Source organism: Natator depressus, chromosome 17 (genome assembly GCF_965152275.1).
Source record: "Natator depressus isolate rNatDep1 chromosome 17, rNatDep2.hap1, whole genome shotgun sequence".
NCBI classification, from domain to species: Eukaryota; Metazoa; Chordata; order Testudines; family Cheloniidae; genus Natator; species Natator depressus.
The window spans coordinates 24,522,433-24,533,574 of record NC_134250.1 but is presented as its reverse complement, the minus strand read 5'-3'; the positions used below and the strand labels follow the sequence as shown (position 1 = coordinate 24,533,574).

The window sequence follows — 11,142 nt, the reverse complement described above, 5'->3', positions numbered from 1 at the left end:
CGGGGGGCAGGACACATTAGCAGGCATGTGCAGGGAGCAGGGGTCACATACGCTGCAAGAGAGACATGCACATCACAGTACAGTTATGGGAAAAGAGATGCTCCAGCCACATGTGCAGGGAGTCGCGCCCCCTTCAAGGCACACTCACAGCACATACTCTCTCTCGCACACACACACAGGCAAGACACCACCACATCTGCTCCAAGGACACACACGGAGCGTACACACGCAGCCACCCCGCCGGAAACACTCACGCCGGCGGGTGCCTCGCCCCAGCGAGCCGTGCTCCAGCTCAACAGGAATTTTGCTGGGGGAGCTCATGTCCCTCTGGCTTGGGCTCTGCATCTGGGACCTCAGGCGGACGCGGAGCGAACACGGAAGCAGGGACTGACGGCCCGGGCTATACACAGAGCAGTGCAGTCCCAGAGTCAGGGGAGCTGGCTCCTAGAATACCAGAGCACGAGAGGCTGAGGCCACGGAGCAGAGCTGGGAGACGTGTAACGAGAGAGGAGATGCCAGCAGGGCAGGAATGGGCCTGGGATCAGACCCCCTCTGGGGAGCGCTCCCCTCTGCTGGAGGGCCCAGGTCCCTTTCTCGGATCCAGCTGGCCTCATGCCAAGGTGTTCCTGCACTGAACAAAACCCTAGCAAAGGGAGGGGGGCTGTGGGCCCAGGGAGGAGAGGGTGAGGGGGGAGTGACACACAGGGACCCCAAAAGGGAAAAGGAAGAGTTTGTGGGACCCCCAGCCATCTCTATGGAGGGGGCATTGCAACAGTTATCCACTGGGATCAGAGGCACCCAGCCCCGAAGCAACACCCCACCCCCTGCCCCACCAGAGAGACACACGCCCGACATGCACATGCACCCCATCACACGCATGCACATGCCTACCCTCTGCCTGCAGAGCGCCGGTGAGCACCCAGCGGCCCCCCTGGCTCAGAGAACCCTTTAGCTTCGCAGTGCAAGTTCACAAAGCCAAGGCACCACTTTGACAGGCCAAGCGGCTGCCCAGGGGAAGGCCGGGGCACCCTGCAGGTGCTGAGCGAGGCCCAGTGCCCCACAGCCGCAGGGGCAGAGCCCGGTGTCGGAGCGAGTCAGTGCCCCCCCGCACTCTGGGGAGTGTGCAAAGGGCCGTGCAGGCAGGCGGCTCACCAAGGAGTGGGGGAGCGGGGCTGCAGGCTGCCGCACACCCAGCATGCTGAGGGGCCCCTTTCCGGCTGCAGACTCCACATGGGGAGGGGCTATGTAGTCAGGATGGGCAGGGAGGCAGGGAGCTGGGGAAAGTGCAGTGGGTGGGGAGGGCTGGCTCCCCCGAGGGAACTGAACGGCAAACATGGCAAGGGAAGCAACCAAACTGGCCTTGCCAAGAGGGCTCGGCCACTGGCTGCTGCTGAGGCACCCCAGAGATCCAGCCCTGGGGGGGGCGGTGGCAGGCGGGGGCAGTGCTTGCCCCCTGGGCTGTGCTCCCCATGCGCTGTGAGAGTGAGGGAGGGGCATGTGAGAGCTCTCCCCCCACGTCTATGGCTCGGTGCTCAGTCAGGGACCTCGGGGTGCAGGGGCAGCCCGCCCTCGCCCCGCCGGTATGACTCCCAGAAGGCCCGATCCAGCTGCTCCAGCTGCGAGCTCAGCGGCAGGTGGATCTCCAGGTGCATGTGCAGGGCTTCCAGCCACTGTGCCAGCCTGGGGAAGGAGGGCCTGGGGGAGAGAGGCCAGATTAGATCCTGAGTGTGAGGGGAACCCCCCACTCCAGCACCCTGAGCACGAGGACAATCCCTCCCTCCCAGTTCCCTGAGTGCATGGGTCAGACCCCTCCCGCCCAGCACCCTGAGCGTGGGGGTCAGACCCTCCCCCTGCCCAGCAGCCCGGGGCACAGGGGTCAGACCTCTCCTCACTCCGTCTGAGCTCAGCAGGAGGGTTAGAGACCCCATAGCCCCCAGGGGGAGAGTGCCCTCTGCAGGGGGTGGGGCACTGTTCAGCTCCTCCCTCCCAGCCCAGTCTCTTGTTCTGTCAGGAGGGAGCAGGGTGAATGGGGCATTGCTGTGCATGTACAGGAAGGGGGCACTGTGCGGGTGTTTATGGGACCAGTGATCCCTTTCCCTTCCCCACACTTGCTGCCTGGGGCTGGCCAGGGTTCCCCTGATCACCTCTTCTCAGGGTCCAGATCGCAGCAGCGCACGGCGATGGGGAAGAAGCTCGGGGGGCAGGCAGGGGGGCAGTACCGCTCCAGGAACCCTCGCACGTTGAGCCCAAAGTCCATGGTTCTGGGCAGGTAGTCAGGGTCGGCGCTGACCCGGCCAATGATCTGGGATTGGGGGGAGCACAGGGGTTAGGAGTGGGGCCCAGCACAACTCAACGGAGAGCTCCGTCCAGGCAGCATGCAGCCACCTAGTGCTGCAGGGACCCCCCGACACAGGAACAGGGGGGCTGGCCAATGGGCGGAAGGGGCTGGGGGCAGAGCTGAAGGGATGAACAGCAGCTCCGAGCTCCTAGGAAGACACTTGCCTCACACAAGAGGATGCCAAACGAGAAGATGTCGACTTTCTCATCGTAGCTCCTGCCTGTGGGGAGAGAGGAGACGGGTCAGCCCCCACCAGACCCTGCTTCCCTCTGCTCCTTACACTGCCCTCCGGTGGCATGAGGACAGGCAGGCCCAGCACTGCCAGGTCATGGATGTGCCCCCCGTTGCATATGCCCGTGATGCCCTGGCTGCCCTGGGCCTAGCGCTCCCAGCTATGCCCCAACCTCTCCTCTCACCATTGATCATCTCTGGGGCCATCCAGTAGGGGTTCCCCACCACTGTGTAGCGCTTCTTGCGGTCCGGCTTCTTCAGGTTCTTGAGCTGCTCAGGCTGGTTCTTTTCATCCACCATGAGACGGGCCAGCCCGAAGTCGGCCACCACCACCCTCCTGTTCTGAGCAGGAGAGACGGACACAGGTCACCGGGCGCAGGCAGAGGCCAAGGCAGCTGCTTGCAGCCACTCGCGGTAGGAGATCCTTGCAGTGCAGAGGCTGGAGTCAGCGCCCGCCGCACACCAGCCTGGGCCTTCTCAGCCACGGCGGCCAGCCAGCTGCCCTGCTCCCAGCCAGGCCCAGGGCTCTGTGCCGAGGGAGCACTTACCTCCCGCACCAGGCAGTTGTGAGAGTTGAGATCACGATGGATGATGTTCATCGAGTGCAGATAGGCCTGGGGGAGCAAGGACCAGGGTCAGAAAGGCAACAACTCACTGCACCCTCGAGCATGGGAGCAGCACCCTGGCACTCAGTCCATGCTTATGGCAACCCTGCCTCTACACACACAGCAACAACCCCATAAACACCCGCACACCAACCCCCGCCTCTACACACACAGCAACACCCCCACAAACACCCGCACACCAACCCCCGCCTCTACACACACAGCACCGCCCCCATAAACACCCGCACACCAACCCCCGCCTCTACACACACAGCACCGCCCCCCTAAACACCCGCACACCAACCCCCGCCTCTACACACACAGCATCGAACCCATAAACACCCGCACACCAACCCCCGCCTCTACACACACAGCATCACCCCCATAAACACCCGCACACCAACCCCCTCCTCTACACACACAGCAACACCCCCATAAACACCCGCACACCAACCCCCTCCTCTACACACACAGCAACACCCCCACAAACACCCGCACACCCACCCCCTCCTCTACACACACAGCAACACCCCCACAAACACCCGCACACCAACCCCCGCCTCTACACACACAGCAACGCCCCCATAAACACCCGCACACCCACCCCCTCCTCTACACACACAGCAACGCCCCCACAGACACCCGCACGCCAACCCCCGCCTCTACACACACAGCAACACCCCCATAAACACCCGCACACCAACCCCTGCCTCTACACACACAGCAACACCCCCACAAACACCCGCACACCAACCCCCGCCTCTACACACACAGCAACGCCCCCCTAAACACCCGCACACCAACCCCCTCCTCTACATACACAGCATCACCCCCCTAAACCCCCGCACACCAACCCCCGCCTCTACACACACAGCAACACCCCCATAAACACCCGCACGCCAACCCCCGCCTCTACACACACAGCAACGCCCCCATAAACACCCGCACACCAACCCCCGCCTCTACACACACAGCAACACCCCCATAAACACCCGCACACCAACCCCCGCCTCTACACACACAGCAACGCCCCCATAAACACCCGCACACCAACCCCCGCCTCTACACACACAGCAACGCCCCCATAAACACCCGCACACCAACCCCCGCCTCTACACACACAGCAACGCCCCCCTAAACACCCGCACACCAACCCCCGCCTCTACACACACAGCACCGCCCCCACAGACACCCGCACACCAACCCCCGCCTCTACACACACAGCAACACCCCCACAAACACCCGCACACCAACCCCCGCCTCTGCACACACAGCACCGCCCCCACAGACACCCGCACGCCAACCCCCGCCTCTACACACACAGCAACACCCCCATAAACACCCGCACGCCAACCCCCGCCTCTACACACACAGCAACACCCCCACAAACACCCGCACACCAACCCCCGCCTCTACACACACAGCAACACCCCCATAAACACCCGCACGCCAACCCCCGCCTCTACACACACAGCAACACCCCCACAAACACCCGCACACCAACCCCCTCCTCTACATACACAGCAACACCCCCATAAACACCCGCACACCAACCCCCTCCTCTACATACACAGCATCACCCCCCTAAACCCCCGCACACCAACCCCCGCCTCTACACACACAGCAACACCCCCATAAACACCCGCACGCCAACCCCCGCCTCTACACACACAGCAACGCCCCCACAAACACCCGCACACCAACCCCCGCCTCTACACACACAGCAACACCCCCACAAACACCCGCACACCAACCCCCGCCTCTACACACACAGCAACGCCCCCATAAACACCCGCACACCAACCCCTGCCTCTACACACACAGCATCACCCCCATAAACACCCGCACACCCACCCCCTCCTCTACACACACAGCAACGCCCCCCTAAACACCCGCACACCAACCCCCGCCTCTACACACACAGCAACACCCCCACAAACACCCGCACGCCAACCCCCGCCTCTACACACACAGCAACGCCCCCATAAACACCCGCACACCAACCCCCGCCTCTACACACACAGCAACACCCCCACAAACACCCGCACAGCAACCCCCGCCTCTACACACACAGCAACACCCCCCTAAACACCCGCACGCCCCCTGCCTGTACACACACAGCAACGCCCCCATAAAGACCCGCACGCCAACCCCTGCCTCTACACACACAGCAACACCCCCCTAAACACCCGCACGCCAACCCCTGCCTCTACACACACAGCAACGCCCCCATAAACACCCGCACACCCACCCCCGCCTCTACACACACAGCAACGCCCCCACAAACACCCGCACACCAACCTCCGCCTCTACACACACAGCAACACCCCCATAAACACCCGCACACCAACCCCCGCCTCTACACACACAGCAACGCCCCCACAAACACCCGCACACCCACCCCCGCCTCTACACACACAGCAACGCCCCCACAAACACCCGCACACCAACCTCCGCCTCTACACACACAGCAACACCCCCATAAACACCCGCACACCAACCCCCGCCTCTACACACACAGCAACGCCCCCACAAACACCCGCACACCAACCCCCTCCTCTACATACACAGCATCACCCCCCTAGACCCCCGCACACCAACCCCCGCCTCTACACACACAGCAACGCCCCCACAGACACCCGCACACCAACCCCCGCCTCTACACACACAGCAACACCCCCACAAACACCCGCACGCCCCCTGCCTGTACACACACAGCAACACCCCCATAAACACCCGCACACCAACCCCCTCCTCTACACACACAGCAACGCCCCCACAGACACCCGCACGCCAACCCCCGCCTCTACACACACAGCAACACCCCCATAAACACCCGCACACCCACCCCGACCTCTACACACACAGCAACGCCCCCACAAACACCCGCACACCCACCCCCTCCTCTACACACACAGCAACGCCCCCATAAACACCCGCACACCAACCCCCGTCTCTACACACACAGCAACGCCCCCACAGACACCCGCACACCAACCCCCGCCTCTACACACACAGCAACACCCCCACAAACACCCGCACACCAACCCCCGCCTCTACACACACAGCAATACCCCCATAAACACCCGCACACCCACCCCGACCTCTACACACACAGCAACGCCCCCATAAACACCCACACACCCACCCCCGCCTCTACACACACAGCAACGCCCCCATAAACACCCGCACACCAACCCCTGCCTCTACACACACAGCAACGCCCCCACAAACACCCGCACACCAACCCCTGCCTCTACACACACAGCAACACCCCCCTAAACACCCGCACGCCAACCCCCGCCTCTACACACACAGCAACGCCCCCACAAACACCCGCACGCCAACCCCCGCCTCTACACACACAGCAACGCCCCCACAAACACCCGCACACCAACCCCCTCCTCTACACACACAGCAACACCCCCCTAAACACCCGCACGCCAACCCCCTCCTCTACATACACAGCATCACCCCCCTAAACCCCCGCACACCAACCCCCTCCTCTACATACACAGCAACGCCCCCACAGACACCCGCACACCAACCCCCGCCTCTACACACACAGCAACGCCCCCATAAACACCCGCACGCCAACCCCCTCCTCTACACACACAGCAACGCCCCCACAAACACCCGCACACCCACCCCTGCCTCTACACACACAGCAACACCCCCACAAACACCCGCACACCAACCCCCTCCTCTACACACACAGCAACGCCCCCATAAACACCCGCACACCAACCCCCGCCTCTACACACACAGCAACGCCCCCATAAACACCCGCACGCCAACCCCCTCCTCTACACACACAGCAACGCCCCCCTAAACACCCGCACAACCACCCCTGCCTCTACACACACAGCAACGCCCCCATAAACACCCGCACACCAACCCCCGCCTCTACACACACAGCAACGCCCCCACAAACACCCGCACACCAACCCCCGCCTCTACACACACAGCAACACCCCCACAAACACCCGCACACCAACCCCCGCCTCTACACACACAGCACCGCCCCCACAGACACCCGCACACCCACCCCTGCCTCTACACACACAGCAACACCCCCACAAACACCCGCACACCCACCCCTACCTCTACACACACAGCAACGCCCCCACAAACACCCGCACACCAACCCCCGCCTCTACACACACAGCAACGCCCCCACAAACACCCGCACACCAACCCCTGCCTCTACACACACAGCAACACCCCCATAAACACCCGCACACCAACCCCCGCCTCTACACACACAGCAACGCCCCCACAAACACCCGCACGCCAACCCCCGCCTCTACACACACAGCAACACCCCCACAAACACCCGCACGCCAACCCCCTCCTCTACACACACAGCAACGCCCCCATAAACACCCGCACACCAACCCCTGCCTCTACACACACAGCAACACCCCCCTAAACGCCCGCACGCCAACCCCCGCCTCTACACACACAGCAACGCCCCCACAAACACCCGCACACCAACCCCCGCCTCTACACACACAGCAACACCCCCATAAACACCCGCACGCCAACCCCCGCCTCTACACACACAGCAACGCCCCCACAGACACCCGCACGCCAACCCCCGCCTCTACACACACAGCAACACCCCCATAAACACCCGCACACCAACCCCCGCCTCTACACACACAGCAACACCCCCATAAACACCCGCACGCCAACCCCCGCCTCTACACACACAGCAACGCCCCCACAAACACCCGCACAACCACCCCTGCCTCTACACACACAGCATCGCCCCCACAGACACCCGCACACCAACCCCTGCCTCTACACACACAGCAACGCCCCCATAAACACCCGCACACCAACCCCCGCCTCTACACACACAGCAACGCCCCCACAAACACCCGCACACCAACCCCCGCCTCTACACACACAGCAACACCCCCACAAACACCCGCACACCAACCCCCGCCTCTACACACACAGCACCGCCCCCACAGACACCCGCACACCCACCCCTGCCTCTACACACACAGCACCGCCCCCATAAACACCCGCACACCAACCCCCGCCTCTACACACACAGCAACGCCCCCATAAACACCCGCACGCCAGCCCCCGCCTCTACACACACAGCAAGACCCCCATAAACACCCGCACACCAACCCCCTCCTCTACACACACAGCAACACCCCCCTAAACACCCGCACGCCAACCCCTGCCTCTACACACACAGCAACGCCCCCATAAACACCCGCACACCAACCCCTGCCTCTACACACACAGCAACCCCCCCATAAACACCCGCACACCAACCCCTGCCTCTACACACACAGCAACACCCCCCTAAACACCCGCACGCCAACCCCCGCCTCTACACACACAGCAACGCCCCCATAAACACCCGCACACCAACCCCCGCCTCTACACACACAGCAACACCCCCACAAACACCCGCACACCAACCCCCGCCTCTGCACACACAGCACCGCCCCCACAGACACCCGCACACCCACCCCTGCCTCTACACACACAGCACCGCCCCCATAAACACCCGCACACCAACCCCCGCCTCTACACACACAGCAACGCCCCCATAAACACCCGCACACCAACCCCCGCCTCTACACACACAGCAACGCCCCCACAAACACCCGCACAACCACCCCGACCTCTACACACACAGCAACACCCCCATAAACACCCGCACACCAACCCCCGCCTCTACACACACAGCAACGCCCCCACAAACACCCGCACACCAACCTCTGCCTCTACACACACAGCAACACCCCCCTAAACACCCGCACGCCAACCCCCGCCTCTACACACACAGCAACGCCCCCATAAACACCCGCACACCAACCCCCGCCTCTACACACACAGCAACGCCCCCACAAACACCCGCACGCCAACCCCCGCCTCTACACACACAGCAACACCCCCACAAACACCCGCACGCCAACCCCCTCCTCTACACACACAGCAACGGCCCCATAAACACCCGCACACCAACCCCTGCCTCTACACACACAGCAACACCCCCCTAAACGCCCGCACGCCAACCCCCGCCTCTACACACACAGCAACGCTCCCACAAACACCCGCACAACCACCCCTGCCTCTACACACACAGCATCGCCCCCACAGACACCCGCACACCAACCCCTGCCTCTACACACACAGCAACGCCCCCATAAACACCCGCACACCAACCCCCGCCTCTACACACACAGCAACGCCCCCACAAACACCCGCACACCAACCCCCGCCTCTACACACACAGCACCGAACCCATAAACACCCGCACACCAACCCCTGCCTCTACACACACAGCACCGCCCCCATAAACACCCGCACACCAACCCCCGCCTCTACACACACAGCAACGCCCCCACAAACACCCGCACACCAACCCCCGCCTCTACACACACAGCAACACCCCCACAAACACCCGCACACCAACCCCCGCCTCTGCACACACAGCACCGCCCCCACAGACACCCGCACACCAACCCCCGCCTCTACACACACAGCAACGCCCCCACAAACACCCGCACACCAACCCCCGCCTCTACACACACAGCAACGCCCCCACAAACACCCGCACACCAACCCCCGCCTCTGCACACACAGCACCGCCCCCATAAACACCCGCACACCAACCCCCGCCTCTACACACACAGCAACGCCCCCATAAACACCCGCACGCCAACCCCCGCCTCTACACACACAGCAACGCCCCCACAAACACCCGCACGCCAACCCCCGCCTCTACACACACAGCAACGCCCCCATAAACACCCGCACACCAACCCCCGCCTCTACACACACAGCAACACCCCCACAAACACCCGCACACCAACCCCCGCCTCTACACACACAGCAACGCCCCCACAAACACCCGCACGCCAACCCCCTCCTCTACACACACAGCAACGCCCCCATAAACACCCGCACACCAACCCCCGCCTCTACACACACAGCAACGCCCCCACAAACACCCGCACAACCACCCCGACCTCTACACACACAGCAACACCCCCATAAACACCCGCACACCAACCCCCGCCTCTACACACACAGCAACGCCCCCACAAACACCCGCACACCCCCTGCCTGTACGTGCACAGCAACGCCCCATAAAGACCTGTACCGTGTCTGCCGGTACATTTACAGCATCTATAGACTCAGTGTCACTGAGCTACCCACAGTTCCCCTGAGTGGTGCCAGTAGAAATCATTTCTTGCTAGTACGCTGCAATCATGGGAGGGACACAAAGGGGTGACACGTGACCTCCCCATGTGACTTCTCCCCACCCCGCGCCCAGCCTGGGGCCCCCACACTCTCCACGTCCCCTGCCCATGATCCACCTCCATCGCATGTTACCTGCGGGGGAGCTCTGTCCTCCTCTTGCTGCACCAGAGACTTCTGCTCTACAGACTCCAGGCAGGAGGGCTCGGGATATACAGCTACGTGGAAGGGCTGAGGGCGGGGTCCTCCACTGTCTTTCCGGTACGCCGTACCAGCTCCAAATATCTGACTGGTATGGCGTACCGCACCGTACCACCGTACTTGCAGCACTGGTTCCCCTTCATGCATTCTCCCTTGTACCTTTGTCTGGAGTGTCCCATCGCCCCCACCTGTAAGCCCGGTGTGTATGTGCACAGCAAACCCACCCATGGGTAGAGTGCCCAGCCCCTGGCTCCACTTCTGCTGAGACCCCTCACTCACCATTCCAGACGCAATGTCCTTGGCAAAGCCCACACGCTGGCTCCACGGGTACTGGCTGTCCTGCGGGGGGAAGGGTTCCATTAGTGCCAGGAGAGGGAAGAGGTGCTTGCCTGCATGCCCAGGCCTGGAGCAGTCCCTGGGCCGTGGCTCACGCCCTGCCCAGGAGCACTGAGCAACGGCTTGCATGGACAAGGCCCAGCCACTCCTGCCCCAGGAGAGCCCTGGCCATAGCTCTTATGGGTCCAGCTCAGC

General features: G+C 62.9%; 1 protein-coding gene across 3 annotated transcripts in view; it reads right to left on the bottom strand.

Moving 5' to 3' along the window:
• Positions 1–850: 850 nt before the first annotated feature.
• The window catches only part of LIMK1 (LIM domain kinase 1), a 34,260-nt gene continuing 23,968 nt past the window's right edge, over positions 851–11,142 (bottom strand). The window contains exons 10-15 of one of the 3 annotated variants that reach the window (XM_074974727.1): positions 10,891–10,950; positions 3,118–3,183; positions 2,755–2,911; positions 2,503–2,558; positions 2,145–2,302; positions 851–1,695 (exon numbers count right to left, since the gene is read on the bottom strand). In XM_074974727.1, coding sequence (XP_074830828.1) covers positions 1,533–1,695; positions 2,145–2,302; positions 2,503–2,558; positions 2,755–2,911; positions 3,118–3,183; positions 10,891–10,950 — 660 coding nt within the window. In that variant the 3' untranslated portion in view covers positions 851–1,532. The remainder of the gene's footprint in view (positions 1,696–2,144; positions 2,303–2,502; positions 2,559–2,754; positions 2,912–3,117; positions 3,184–10,890; positions 10,951–11,142) is intronic. The other 2 variants (XM_074974728.1, XM_074974729.1) reach the window with 2 other exon arrangements.